Genomic DNA, 16425 nt, shown 5'->3' with positions numbered 1-16425 from the left:
ATGTTTAAGGATTGGGCTAAATCAATTGGAAGTAGATGGTGTCTTTTTGTGACAGCACGTGCACCAATTACTTAAGGTCGTCACGTTTATTTTTTGGGCTCCAAAGCAAAAGATAAGAAAGACTAACAACTTAAGGTACAATAAATAATATAATACATCTTTTATTTTTAATTGTTGATATTTAAACAGCTTTATTTTAAAAAACAGTAAGAACTCATATTATTTAGCAAAAATTGTAAGTTAGTATACTTAAATTTAATATGAATTAATATCATTTTTATAGATAAAAATAAGTATTTTGAGCCGTAAAAAATTTAGAGTCTTAAGCGGTAAATCGCTCTGTCAAACTCTAATACTAATGTTTGTGTATTAATTGATTAAACAAACAATTATTATGAAGTAACTATTTTTAAACAAATTACTGTCAATATCGGGTTCAAATTAACTTGTAAAACAAGTTAATTAAAAAGGTTTTTGAAATGAATCACTTAAAACAAATACTGACGGTTTGCTAAACACCGTTTTTGTCAAGTCCACCGTAGTAGTTAGGAGTTTTGTCCTACCTACCTACCAATGAATAGTCTCCAGCACTAAATTAATTGGAAGTGGATCTTTTTTTGACCTCGAGTAGCACGAGCACAAATTACTTTAATGTTTCAAGAAGTACATTCTTCTTGAAACATTAACATTAAAATGCAAAAACCGTAGAAAAAACATAGATCAATTTCAAAATGGATTCAAAAGGAATAGAAGCAAAAAGCAAGCTGAAAGCGTACTTTGTACCTTATTTGACACCCAGCCATTACTTACCTCTTTTCCAAATTGCAAAGCTGTTTGCATCTCGTGGGGTTCACGTTACATTTTTGTTGACCCCTAATAATTCGGTGTCGCTTCGGGATTCACTTGAATCTCTAAACAAAGCTGGACTACAAATTGAAATCGAGTGTGTGGACTTCCCTAGCAAGGAAGTGGGTTTACCCGAAGGAATCGAAAATTTTAACGTTGCAACTAATTTGGAAATGGCTGGAAAAGTATTTAGAGCTTTTTTTATGCTTCAAGCTCCCTTTGAAGCTAAAATTCGAGAAGCAAAGCCTGATTTTATTGTAGCTGATATGCACTGTTTTTGGGCTACGGATCTTGCTGCTCAGCTTGGTATTCCTCGTTTAATCTACCATGTTCGAGCTTATTTTGCACTCTCTGCAGTTGAAGCCATTGATAGGTACTACCTTCCTACCTACTTAATCCTCTAACAAAATTATAGTTGTATCCAATCAATAATTCTTTACATTCTTCAAGGAAATCTATCTATGATTGTAAAATAATACGATCTACTAGCCCACTGATATTTAAATTAATAACACTGCCTGAATGCACTAATCTATCTTATCTATCCATAAATAGATTAATGAACTAATAATTAGGACACATGTCGATTTCACAAGGCAAATATATTTTTAGCATATCATTTAGTATCTTTCTGTTTAGATTTGTTTAATACATCAGTAACAAAAGATTTTAAAACTATATTTTATTTAGTAATTTTAACCATATACAATCAATTAAGATATTTAGTATCTTTTGATTAGAATAGGTAATTATCAAATAACATTTTTATTATTTATGTAAAAAATTTATTTTCATTAAAAAAAATTTTGTAGTAAATTAAGAAAAGAAAATAATTTTAAAATACTTTTTTTTACAGATAATCATATACACTAGTTACATGGCTATATTAAAAAAACTATACAAATTAAATAGATTATACATTAATTATTTAACTAAATAATAAGAAAAAGATGTTAGTGAAATAAATTTCAAATGATAATTCTATCACCTATATATGACAAAGTTATAACGCATAAATAAACAAATTAGGTTATAAGTTGATTATTATATTAAAATAATACTCCTTGTGTTTCTTAATGAAGTTCACATAAGGAATGTTCACGAGAATTAAAAAAATAAAATCTTTTAAATATTAATAGACATAATATTTTATTAAATAATAAATTTAATGATGGAAAAGTGTAGATCATAAACATTAGAAAAACATTAACTAAAAGTTAGTGGAAAAAATATGGGGACCATAACTAATAAAAATATTTTTATAAAGTAAGTGAAAAATATATATAGGCCATAAAGAATATAAAAATGTTAAAATGAAGTTAACGGAAGATATGTGGGACCATAAGTATTATTGAAATATTAAATTAGAATGAATAAAGTTATTTTTGTTCAAAGTTTGTAACATATACAAAAAGATTCTTTATGTGAACAACTAATAAAACACCTAAAATGGCAAATGGTAGGAACTTCTTTAAGGATTCGAGGGATTATGTTCTTTAGGTCGAAAACTTATTTTTTGAGGTTTTACAAATACATTAAACATTTAAATTATTATTTATATGATTTTTTTATGTATTGAAATTTTTTATTATTTTTATGTAATTAATACTTATAATCCATATTTTTTTAGTGTATGATTTTATGATTATGTTTTATATACATTAGTAATATATATTTCAATTTAATAGTAATATTTTTACAGCTTTTTAAAACAAATCAATTTATAATTTATATATGGTTTAAGAGTCATATAATAACTTAATTACTTATATAATATTAGTAACTTTTTATTTAAATAATTTATAAACCGTGCATAGCACAGGAATCTATCTATCTAGTATTAATCTATTCACTATTTAAAACAAGAAATAAGCAAGATTAGGGGCTGATCTGCTTTGACATCCCTAAATTTTAGGGTCATACACCAAAATTGTAGCTTTGGTACATTCAATTTGTACCATAGACCGAACTTAATAAATAAATTGCGATTTCATAGGGTTTGATTTACAGTGTAGAATAAATTTTATGTAGCCTTAAGCAACAACTTAATAGTTAAATAAATTCATATTTAACAAAAAAATTAATAAATAATTTTTAGTTTCAATAACATCCAACTTAATATAAAAAAACTTGACAAATTTATATTTTATTTATTTTATTATTAAAATTGACTATAAAAACAACCATTATAAACTACATCTATAAAAAAAGATGACAATTAGGGGTGTTTAATGGGTTGGACCTTCATTTTGAATCCTTATTCGGCCCATTTTTAGAATTTGTAAAGGTTGGGCTGAAAATGAGTCAGGCCGAAAACGGGTTATACTTTATGTAAAATGAAGTAGGCTATAATAGGGCTCAATAAGGGTCAAAACGGACCTTTGTAAATAGCATAATTAATTTATAATTTAAATATTATAAATGATAATGTCAATCAAATTATTAATATTTTTCAATCTTTTTATTATAAATGATAATTTAATTGTTATAAATTGATAAATGAGAATTAAAATTATTTTTAGTAGTAAAAATGGGCCGGATCGGGCTTTCAAAGTCCCGCCCATTTAAAGCCCATATTAATTTTAAACGGCTCTTATTCGGCCTGGCCCTTATTCGGCCCTGAACACCCCTAGTGGCAATATATATATGGAATATGTATAATATGTATACATAGATCTTCGGCCAAGATTGATGTAGTATTTTTTAAAAAAAAATTGGTTGATGTAGGCATGGTCCTCATAAGGATGTCAAATCGGATGATGAACCCTTCTTGATCCCAGATCTTCCGCATTTAATCTACATGACCCGATCTGAACTTCCCCAGTGGATCCAATCTGAGAGTCCATACACTACATTCCACAATAAAGTTAGCGAGGCCGATCGCAACTGTTATGGAGCTCTTGTTGACAGTTTCTACGCATTGGAGAAAGACTACATAGATTATTACCACAACACATTAGGACGTCGAGCTTGGAGTCTGGGCCCACTCTTTCTACACCACAACGTTGTTCTTCGCAAGATCAACCTTAACTCTAACAATCAAATTAATGAGGAAACCAAAAAACACCCTTGTTTAGAGTGGCTAGACAAAATGCCAGAGGGAAAAGTTGTGTACATAAGTTTTGGAAGTTTATCAAGGTTCAATTCAGCTCAATTATTTGAGATTGCATCTGCACTTGAATCTTCTGACCACCCATTTATTTGGGTGGTCCGAAAAAAGGACGGGGAAGACGAACAAGAGAAATGGTTACCTGATGGGTTTGAAGAAAGAATATCAAAGAAAAGTAAGGGAGTATTAATCAAAGGATGGGCACCCCAAGCTAAGATATTAGAGCACCCTAGTATTGGAGGGTTTGTAACTCATTGTGGATGGAATTCGTCAATGGAAGCCATCACTGCAGGACTTTCGGTAGTGGCTTGGCCGCTTTCAGCTGAGCAATTTTACCATAGAAAGTTATTTGTAGATGTGTTGAAAACAGGGGTTGGAGTTGGCAATATGAAATGGAGTTCCATGATTGATGGGACTGATGAGTTAGTGGACAGGGTGAAGATTGAGAAGGCTGTGAGAGATTTGATGGGAGATGATGAGGAAGCTATTGAACGACGTCGTCGTGCTAAGGAGTTTGGGATCGCTGCTCATAAGGCTGTTGAGGAAGGTGGTTCATCTTATGTTGATTTAACAAATGTGATTCATCAACTTGAATGTTTCAAGGAAGCTAAGAAAAATGATACTGTTATATCTTAATTCATTTTTAATTATTAGAATAAGTTGAAAATTATAGATTGATCCAATGTTCGAAGGTTTATATGCTTGTAATAAAGGGCAACATAGTGTTTAAATTTGAGATTGTAATAAAGTGCAACCCGTTTTATAGAAACTTCGTCTTGTTCATTTGATGTGTTTGCTTTCTGTAATTTGTGCACCTATGTGATCATATTTACAGTAGTGATGGTCATGAATTTAGGATCTTATTGAATTTGCCTTCTTTTGTATGATGATGTTTTTTTGTATATGTATGATGATGTTTTTTTTTAATATTATCTAAAATGGTTATAATTAGATAGTGAACGAATTGATGCTTATGATTAAGCAGTGAGTGTTTTCTATGTTCATAGATGACACACTATTTCAATTTACCTTATTCATTAAGAATCATAGACCCATCAGATCTAAAAAATCTGAATTTAGATTTGAAATTTTTAGACCTTTAATGTCTGAATCCAGATCAAAATCTTTTAAAATTAAGTGGGTCCGAATTCAAATTTGATTAGATCCGCTCCAAATCCGCCCGTGACAATCCATAGAAGTATAGTTGCAATTTTGGGACGAACATAAGCCAATACGGTGGGACATCCTGACTTTCATTCACACAAAGTAGCTTTTCAAGCCTTTTCTCTTTGTTTCTAAGCTTGTTTTCTTTTGTATTATTACATGATGATTGTATATTGTAAGACCATTTTTAATGGTGACCTAAAAAAAAGTCATTACACTATTTTAGAATTTTTCTCTCTTCTAAAAGTTTATTATTCAATCTAATTTTATTAATAATGACCTCATTTAAAAGATTGTAATTTTCTCTATCTTACTTTTTATCTACCACATTATATTTTCTCTCCCTTAATTTATCTAATATTTATCTTTATTGTTTCATAATACCCTAATATTCTCATGTATAAAATTAATATAATTTTTTGTTTTATTAAAATAGTTTTAATTTTTTATTAATTAAAAATCTGTAATCTTTTAATAAAGCTAATATTTTTTTTGATAAATATAAATTTGTAGGCATCAATAATAATTAACGAAATTCATTAAAATCAAATAAAAATTACAGAGAAAATAAATACGCAAATTAAAAAACTAATAAAATTTTAAATGGTACATTAGTTGAATCATTACATTTGGATAATTTTATTAAAAGTTCTGGAAATAAATACTAATTAATAGAGCTTCATTACATTTTGGGATGATTTTTTTTGGTGTTTTTTAACAAAAAAAAATGTAGGAAAATAGGAAAGAAATAAGTAAATATGAAATTGCGTCAAAAAATATCAGAGTTGGTCTCATTTTATAGATTTCGAAAATATATAATTCTTGGTATAATTATTTTTTTTAAAAAAAATAATTAATTACAAAATAGCTGTTTAAATAAATAAAAGGCTATTTTTTTCATCCAATGAAATAGCGCCACTTGAAAGGGGATGCAGGGGCTGTCAGTTTGTTATTTTTGCTGATTTTTTGGGCCAATGAATGCGAGACATGTGAAAGAAATGTTAAAAAAAAATTGGTGACCATTCTATTAAACAGGTTACATAATAACTCTTTTTCCCAACCTTTTTCCAACCCACGTCAAATAAGATCAACAATAAAAATAAATTTACTCTAGTTTGGTCATGTAATTTAAAATTAGCCCACCATTACTATGCTCTTATGTCATCAAGTTTTCCACATTCTCATTATTTAATGATTCTTCTGGAAGAACATATTGGGGTTGTCATGTGATTCTCAAATTCTAAGTTGAATATACTAGCTTTGTTCACTTGGCCACTTTTCTTACTTCCTCCCTTCTTTTAAGTTCTTCCACTTTACTATAACGGGTAGTTTTATAAATTCTTTCACTTTAGAATACTTTCTATTTTTAGAAAGTTTTTATCCCACTTTTACCCCTTAAAACCCCCTTTTCTTTTAATGTACCCCTTTTCTTTTATTTATAATTATTTTCTCTCTCATACTTTCAATACAATTATTACTTCACACTATTATTTAACTAAAATAATACCCACTACAACCAAAGATTCTCTTTTGCTTAATATGTGTGAAAAATCCAAAATGAAAGAACTTAAAAGAACGGAGGGAGTACTTTTTTTTATTGAATATCTATCAATTATTTCATAGATAAGTCATTTATTACCATTGAAATTAATTGGATATAAAAGTAGTTTTTAAATTATATATTTTATAACTATTTTTTTTAAAAAATATATGTATATATAGAAATTGTTTAAATGAAATATTTTTGAAAAACGACCAATATACTTAAGGCCACAATAAAGATATATAGACTAAAAATATAAAATTCACTTGAAATATATTGGGTTTCGGCTAAAAATGATAACGTGAAACTGAGCATGGGTCAAAACGGTCATAATTAGGTTACTATCCACAATTTTTGGGGGCGGGTCATTCTCGAATTATGTGTAAAAATTTTCGAGTTATTACCCATAAATTTTCGATCGGGTTTATGATCAATTTCAGATTGGATCAAATTTTAACAACTATAGCTGAGGCAAACAAGAAGTCACATAGATAAACATAAAACTTTATTTTCCTATTTGTTTCCTTATAAATTAGTTCTGATATCACTATTTTTGCCAAAAATTATTTAAATGTCTATTTTGCTAATGATTTTTTAAATTTTTTTTTTATCATATTACTTATTATTCATCTCTTTTAGTATTACAATTAACATAAAGATGTCAATTTCTTAAATTTTGTGTGGATTAATTTACTAGCAAGAAAATCATATTGTAGGAAGTATATAGTTCTAGGTCCTGAATAGACAAAATTTTACCCAATGATTAGGGCTTTTTTTGGGTTAATTTTTGAGTGTATATTACCATAATAAAGGAGTATATATTTATACAGAAATGTTACTTTCTTGTATATTACCATCAATCATCATAAAGGAGTATATATTTAGCTTTATAAATGACAACAATTATCCCAATTAATTATTGCATATATAGAATATTGTATTGCATATTTAGAATTATCTTTCCTACCTCTAAAGTTGGGTAATGGGGTTTTAATTCAATGTCCAACTTGCATAGAGTTGTTTTGAAGGCTTCAGATCCCACTGCTTATGTTAGAATATATGCTAATTGATCCTTTGATAAAATGTATGGGAGACTTAAGATTTTTGTGTCTAGATTTTCATTGATGAAATTTCACACAATCACAACAAGTTTTGTTCGATTATATTGTACTGGATTCGCTTAGATGCTAGTTGCTGCTTTGTTGTCGCAATTGAATTTGTAAGTTTTATCATGAGGAAAACGGAAATCTTTTAAGAAATTTCAAAACCATAAAATCTCAACAACTCCTTTTGCAGTGTCTCTAAACTCTGCTTTTTTACTTAATAGGGCAGTCACTTTTTGTTTTTTTTCTTTTACAAGTTATAAGATTTTCGCAGGTTAGGGTTAAGTATCCTAGGCGTGGACTTTCTTCCATCTCTGTCTCCCGCCCAATACGCATCTATATAGGCTAAAAGATTAGATGATTATTCTTTTTGAAGACAATCCCTCTTCCAATAGTGCTTTTATGGTATCTCAAGATTATTATCACTATGTTGGGCTTTTGGCTAGTGAATGAATCTACTAACTAAACTTACTACATATGCAATATCATGCTTTGTATGTGATAGATAGTTTAAATTACCATCTAACCTGATATTTTCTTTGATCCGTCAACTTAGCTCCTTCAATAATCTGGAAACCATGATTTATCACCATTGTAGTTTTGGATGGTTTGCAATCAAGTATTCTGCAATATGGTAAGAGGTCGAGTGTATTCCTTGTGGTTAATGAAAATTCCTATTTTTGACCTCAGAACGTCAGCTCTAATTAAGTATTTATGGCTTCGCAAGGTCATTCATTTCAAACTTTCAAAATAGATTGCCTTTCAGTAGGTTGATTTCCTCTTCATCATTTCCTATAATTATCACATCACCTACATAGATATCAGACAGGTTGTTAGGTCGTTTTCCTTTTAAAGTAGAGAGTGTGATCCAAGTTACTTTGTCGATAACTAAATCTTTTCATAGCCATAGTGAACCTTCCAAACCAAATCCTTTGAGAATACTTTAACCCCATATAGAGCCTTTTTCGATTTGCACCCTTCGCCTCTAGAATAATTTTGCGAGAATCCTAGAGGAGCTTCCACACAAAGTTCTTCTTAGATTTCCCCATGAAAAAACGTATTTTTAACATCAAATTGACGTAAGGCCCAATCTTTATTCGGTAGAATGGAGAAGAGGAATCTAATAGTGTCAATTTTCGCCACTGGTGAGAAAGTCTCTGAGTAATCTACTTTATACGTTTAAGTGTATTCTTTGGCTACTAATCAAGCCTTGTACCTTTTAATTGAACTATGAACTTTATATTTGATTGAACACCCATCTACATCCGACCACTTTATTTCCTTTAGAAAAATACATTTATCACAAGTTATTTTGTTTTTTGCTTTTTTTTTTTTTTTTTTTTTTTTTTCTTTATTTCTGTAGGGCCTTGATTACATCTTGCATAGCCTTTTTCCAATGGTTGAGTTTTAGAGCTTCTTTAACAATTTTAGGTATCTCATTTAAGTATTGAGTAATGTTGAATGGTACCGCGGCTTGGGACAGATTTCCTTCATTCGGCCTAATCATAGGATATTGAGATCTCCAAGAGCTAAAAATTTCAAGTTATATCTCTCTATTCCTCTAGTAATCATGGAAAGTAATTGGGTACTCCTTAATTAGTTACTTACTCTGTATTGGAATTCACCTAGAACTCTTCTACTTGTTCTTGTATGATGGGGCCGATTAGTCTCTAAAGTGCGAGAGACATTATTTATTTCTAAGGAATTGCTTACCACAATGGGATCTACGGACAAAGTGGGATTAAATGGTGATATTTGGGAAGACTATGATTCTTGTTGATCAATTCGAAGGTCAATTTTGATGGAGTTTCCTACTTGCTTTATAGGATTCTGATCAATTGATTTAAGACTACATAACCAACTTAGATCGTCTATATGATTCTTCTTTACATGACTCTCCCCTTGACATTGAAGCTGGTTGTATAAATATTCTCCCTCAACAAAGTCATAGTCCAAAGTGGTGCATATCCTTTTTTCACTGGATCAAAACACCTATACCCCTTTTTTTTGGGAATGTGGATGTAGATAGTACAACGAAAGAACCAAGGGCTCAATAAATAAGATGAGAGAATGGTTGTGTATGTGTAGAACACATGTAGAGGTGTTTTGTATTTTAGCATCTTTGTGGGCAATCGGTTTAATAGGTAAGTTGTAGTGGCTATAGCTTCATGTCAAAAGAAGATGTTGCGACTAATGACTCAAGTAACATTGCCTGCGTTATTTCGAGGAGGGTATAATTTTTTCCGTTCTACAACTTCTTTTTTTATGCAGTATCTGGACATGTTAGGTAAAAAGACCTTGTTCATTGAAAAAAAAATTTCATATCATTGTTTATGTTCTCCCGGTATTGTAAATCCCAAGGATGCAGATTTGAGTTAGGAACTTAGTGCAGATGATTTTGAAGAAAGAAACTAACACATTAATCAAAAATGATGTTTTTTTTTCAAAATGAATATCTAAATCATTCATGTGCAGTCATCAATAAAATAGACATAATAAAAATAATTCAGGGCATGTCCCCACACATTTGAGTGTACTAATAAAAAAGGTACGTAAGAGTTATTCTCACTAGGACAATATGAGTCAGCACAACATAATATATTTTTGGTGGGATATATTTAATAACATTTAATTTAAATGTCACTACTTTAAATTTCTAATGGTATATGTAGTGGATGCAGTGATATTATTAAACCTTTTAGCAGCATAATAAAAAACCATTCTAAAGCTTTTTGTGACATATGATCTAGTGACATTTCTTATAAAAGCCACTATAGACTATAAAAACAATTAAATATATCACTAGACTCCAAATAAAGTGTCATTAAATCACTTTATAGTGGAACTTAAAATAAAACCAATTATTATTATATTAAAAATATAAATCAGTCACAGTTTTTTTAATGTCACTAAATCCTATGTCTCAAAAAATTAATTTTTTTGTGGTGAGTGTTTATGACTCTTTTAAAAAATTGCAAGACTTATAATTTAAACTGAAGGCATAAGTTAGCTAGGGAAGGAAAAAGATGCTTTAAGTATCCTAGAGATGGGTGATATAATTTCATGGATGCCATAGCCAGAGTTGGTGTTCCTTGGATCCATGAGCAAGCACTTCGCCTCATTTTGGAAACACCTCATCGACATAATAGAGTTAATTTCTCTTGGTCTCACGCCCAACGATCTCCCCCGTCCTAATGTCCTTCTTAATGCAATAGTCAAATGTCATTAAGACAATACAATTAGATTCTTTTGTAAGTTGACAAATTAATATTAGTTATTGAGACGAATCAAGAACATAGAGACAGTTATTTAGGTGCATTTTAGGGAAACTTTTAATACACCCAGCGCCTTTGACTTCATTAGTGATTTTTGGATTTGGTGTTTTTTTTGCTTGATTGAGGATTGAAAATCATTTAAATTAAATAATTTTGTATCTGTAGTACCACAATAAAAAATCTAGGGTTTATATGGTCGAGTGTTGCATCCGATCCCAATCAATCTCTTTTGGGCTAATTTTGTAAAAGTGGTGGGTTTTTAGATATATTTTGTGAAAAAAACCTCATTTTACCCCCTAAGTCATCCTGTTTTATAAAAGGAAAGTTAAGGCAAATGTTGAGACAAACCTATTTCACTTTAATTGGTTTTGTTGTCTCCTTATTTACATTATATTTATCGTTATCTCCATTATCATTCTTCTCTAAGTTGTGCACCTATATGATCGTATTTATAGTTGTGATTTTTGGGTGACTTTAGTCCTTAATCCACAGTAGATATTTTGTGGTAAAGAAGAGGTGAAAAAGGGGTAAAATGGACATAAGGTGAACATGATTAAAAAAGGCAAAATTCGGTTTTGCAACAGCAGAAAAAGTCGAGTCGGCTTTCCCTTAGCTAGGGGAAAAGCCGACTTGGCTGTGAGCATTGGGATGATCTTTTGCTCTGTTCTTCTTGGCTTTTCTTTCTTAGGATTTTGTATGTAAGTCATTAGGACCTATAAACTATAAAGAGAACTCTTACATAATTAGTGGCGAATGCTTTTTTAACCCCCTCTCTCAATAGATTACATAATTCTCTTTTCTCTTCTTATCAAATATTTTTTTCAATTGTGATCATCACCGTTATAACTCCACTGAAGGTTCATGAAGGCAATAAAGACATCTAGGCTAGACCGTGGACGTAGCCCAATTAAGAGCAAACCACATAAATCATTGTGTTTGGATTGTTTGCTTTTCATTGCATATATTAAAGTTTATTGATTGTGTTGCATACAATTCTGTGTTGCATACTAATCAAGGGAGTCTACCCATTAACTCTTATTATGATAAAATGTGAGTACAAGCACCAATGGCATACCAACAAAGTGCACTTCCCACCATCAACCATCAACAAGAGAAATACAATAAAAGTAGAAAAATAAAGAGAATTTCACCAAAATCATTCACTGTTGTAGCACAATTTTCGGCACATCGGACCACCGTTCAAATTGAAGACTTATATGTCCCGTACAACATATATAAAAATGAGCCAAATCGAACTACGTTTGCCCCTCCATCGAATGTGTTGATCAAAGACTGTGCTGGCTGATTTATGTTGGAACAATCCACTTTCTCTCTCTGTCCCTCTCTTTCTCTCTTTCTTTCTACTATTTTTTTTATTATGATTTTTCTACCCTTTTTGTTACCCCCTTTAGATCATAGAAGAGGTTAAAAATAAAACCCTCGAAGCTTTCAAGAGAAGCTAACCAAGTTATAATACGTAGGTCAAAATTTTCAAAGACCTAAAAATTATTATAACTCATAAAATGGGCTGGACACCCAATAATCTCACCCTCCAACCCCATTATGGAGGAGACGACAATGCATCAATGATCATTTGAAGCTCAACCCGGCAAGTTGCTACAAAGCTCAACCTTGATTTAGGGAATAATCTTCATCAACGTATCTGCACCATTCTTGTGTGGTGAATTTTCTTCAGCTTCATCTAATTATTCTCAATCACATCTGGCAACCAATGGTATCTAACATAAATGTGTTTTATACAAGCTTGATACATGGCATTCTTGCTCAAATCCACAGCACTTTGACTATCACAAAGTACTATATACTCATCTTGGTTCACACCTAGCTTTTGAAGGAATCTATTTAACAAAGCATCTCCTTCTCTGCTTCTACTGCTGCTATATCTCTGCCACAATAGTAGACAATACTACACAATTTTGCAACTTGGATTGCCATGAGATGGCTCCGCCTGAAAATGTGAACAAGTAACTTGAGGTAGACTTTCTACTATCAACATCCCCTACTATGTCTGCATCAGTGTAACCTTGGAGAATAGGATTATAACTCCCATAACATAAACTCAATTTTGAGGTGCCCCATAAGTATCTGAAGATCCACTTCACTGCTTCCCAATGAACTTTACCTGGATTGGATAAATATCGACTTACTAAACCAACAGTATGTGCAATATTTGGCCTAGTACACACCATAGCATACATCAACAAACCAATAGTTGAAGAATAAGGGATGGAAGACAATGTTTCATGCTTTACTTGAAGTGAAATGCTAGTAGAGTACCAACTGGCTTAACTTGCTTCATATTGAACCTTTCAAGCACCCGTTCAATATATATTTCTTTTGCTAACCACAATCTCTTGGACTTCCTATCACGAGCAATCTCCATGCCTAAAATTTTCTTGGCAGGATGCAAATCCTTCAAATCAAATGATGTGAACAATTCTTCTTTCAAACTGTGAATCATTTCAGTATCTTGCCTAACTATCAGCATATCATCAACATATAAAAGAAGAGTGATGAAGTTACCATCAGGGAATCTTTTAAAGTACACACAAGGAACGGCTAAAGATCGCCTATAGCCATTGCTTGTCATAAACGAATCAAATTTCATATACCACTACCTTATTGCTTGCTTTAGCCCATAAAGACTTTTTTTCAACTTGCAAACAATTTTTTCTTTCCTTTAAACCTCAAATCCTTCTGGCTGCTCTTTTCAGATCTCCTCTAGCAAATCACCATGTAAAAAAGCAGTTTTCACATCAAGCTGCTCCAACTCAAGATCAAGACTTGTAGCGAATCCTAACACTATTCTGGTAGAAGTCATTTTGACAACCTGTGAGAAGATCTCATCAAAGTCAATGCCCTTATTCTGGTTGCAACCTTTCGCCACCAATCTGTCGTTGTGCTTCACTATCTTTTCACCATCTTTCTTATTGTTAAAAACCTGTCTATTATTCAAGATTTTTCGACCTTTAGGAGGATTTACCAACTCGTAGGTGTCATTCTTTTTCAAGGAATCCATTTCCTCCCTTATCACCTCAAGGCATAAGTCTTTGTCTTTGTGAGACAATACCTCCTAAAAGTTTGGCGGCTGCCCCTCATCAATGACCAGGATATATGTTGAGCTTGTATATCGTTTTGAAGGTATATGTCCTTTAGTTGACCTTCAAAAATCTACATTATCTACATTCTCAACATCATGGACTAGTGGTACAAGTTTCTCCCCCTGTTTATGAACCTCTTTTTCATGTTGTGGAGCATCATCATCATTTGCATATTCTAGCTCACCAAGTGCATCACTATCAGGATCTATCTTACTAACATTACAGAGTAGAACTTCATCAACTTCTTCATTTGCTGGATGATCAACGAGAATAGGAGTAAAAGTATCATCAGTATCAAGTGACAAATCTAAAGTAGTAGCCTTATCAACATTCAAAAGATCTGCACCCATCTCGTGCTCATAAAATACCACATCTCTACATCTTACAACCTTTACTTTTCTAGGATCAAAAAGTCTGTAACCATACTCTTCATCACCATACCCAACCAATATGCAAGGAGTTGACTTTTAATGAAGCTTTAGCCTCTACTCTTTCAGAACATGCATGAAGGCCTTGCACCCAAATACCCTCAAGTGTGAGCACACATTTTCTCTGGAATCTCAAATCCCGAAGGAACTTATGGGGCTTGATTAATCACATAAACCGATGTATTCGCAGCTTCAGTCCAAAATGGCTTAGCAAGATTTGACATTCACAACATACACCTCACCTTCTCCACAATGGTTATGTTCATTCTTTCTGCAACACCATTATGTTGTGGGGTTCCTGGAACAGTTTTCTCGTGCCTAATACCAAGAGGAGAATAATAACCTTCAAAATCATTTGAAGTGTATTCACTACCATTGTCAGTTCGAAGACACTTGAGCTTTCTTTCTTTGTCACTTTTAATTATGGCATGAAATATCTAGAACGTCTTGAACACTTGGCCTTTTGCTTTCGATATATAAACCCAAATTTTTCTGGTAGCATTATCAATAAAAGTGACAAGGCATCTATTACAACCAAGAGACTCTACCTCAATTGGACCACAAACATCAGAATGCACAAGATGCAATTTTTCTTTCCTCCTAGTAGACTTCTTAGCGAAAGAAGCTCTACGTTGTTTGCCTGCTATACAATGATCACAAGGGTCAAGAGCATTTGTAGTATTAGCAAGAATAAGAGCTCTACTAGCCAATATTTTGATTCCATTTTCACTCATATGGCCTAGCCTTCGATGCCACAATAGTTTGGAGAAAACCTTTCCTCAACCGCATAAAACTCAACAGAACACACCTTTAAATATATTTTTTGTATAAAGTGCAACACAAATCACCTCGAGCAACTGTCATTGAGCCCTTAGAGAACTTCCACTTACCATCACCAAAAGTATGTCTAAAGTCTTCCCGATCAAGAGCATTTCCAGACAACAAATTGAGGCGTAGATCAGAAATATAGCGCATATCTTTCAAAGTTAGCATGCATCCGATTCTTGTCTTGTATTGACTATCATCAATGCCAACAATACTCATTGAACTTTGATTACCCATTTTCACACTACCAAATTCAGTAGTTTATTAGCTCTGAAAATACTCCCTTCTACGAACTCAATGGTAAGAAGCTCCTGTATCCACAAGCCACTTTAAATCAGAACCATCAACATGATGACACTCACTAGTTGCACAAATCAAAGTGACTTCATCCTCACTCTTAGAAACAGTTTTTGTAGTATTTTTATCGTCTCCATCTCCACGTGAATCTAGCCTTTTATGCTCTTTCTTGACCTTGAATAAATACTTTTTAATATGGCCTGGTTTCTTACTATAGTGACATGTCTTAATCTCCTTGCCCTTTCTTGACTTGGACCTACTATGTGAATTACCACGCCCCTTAGATACTCTACCCTTGCTTCTTCCCATGTTCTCAACAACTAAAGCTTTTGAATTATCATCTTCCATTTCTTTTCTTCTCAACTCTTCATTGAACATACTCTCTTTGATGACATCTAAAGAAAGTACACCATTTAGAGCAGAGTTGCTTATAGTCACTACAAAAGTTTCCCGACTATCGGCAAAGAACTCAACAAAAATAAAGATTGCAACTCATCATCAAGAACAATTCAAAATTAACAAGTCTTTCGAATAAAAAAGCTTTGTTGTAAGCAGTCTTTCTTTCATAAAGACCCTCCAATGTCTTCCACAAGTCATAGGGGTTGGTTTCCTTGGATACATGATTGAAGATACTTATATCAATCCACTATCTAATGGTACCCAAAGTCTTTGCCTTCAATTTTACCCAATCTTTTTCATCCATTTTTTTTTAG

The 16425-nt window shown here is 31.9% G+C and overlaps 1 protein-coding gene across 1 annotated transcript; it reads left to right on the top strand.

Moving 5' to 3' along the window:
* Positions 1-627: 627 nt before the first annotated feature.
* On the top strand, positions 628-4880 carry LOC130797174 (anthocyanin 3'-O-beta-glucosyltransferase-like). Its single transcript, XM_057659661.1, has 2 exons — positions 628-1219; positions 3574-4880. The coding sequence occupies exons 1-2, from the start codon at positions 732-734 to the stop codon at positions 4589-4591; spliced, it is 1506 nt and encodes a 501-aa protein (XP_057515644.1). The 5' UTR covers positions 628-731; the 3' UTR covers positions 4592-4880.
* The last annotated feature ends 11545 nt before the right edge of the window (positions 4881-16425 follow it).

This window comes from Amaranthus tricolor, chromosome 12 (genome assembly GCF_026212465.1).
Source record: "Amaranthus tricolor cultivar Red isolate AtriRed21 chromosome 12, ASM2621246v1, whole genome shotgun sequence".
NCBI classification, from domain to species: Eukaryota; Viridiplantae; Streptophyta; class Magnoliopsida; order Caryophyllales; family Amaranthaceae; genus Amaranthus; species Amaranthus tricolor.
The sequence above is the reverse complement of the archived record's forward strand: the minus strand, read 5'-3'. Positions and strand labels throughout refer to the sequence as shown.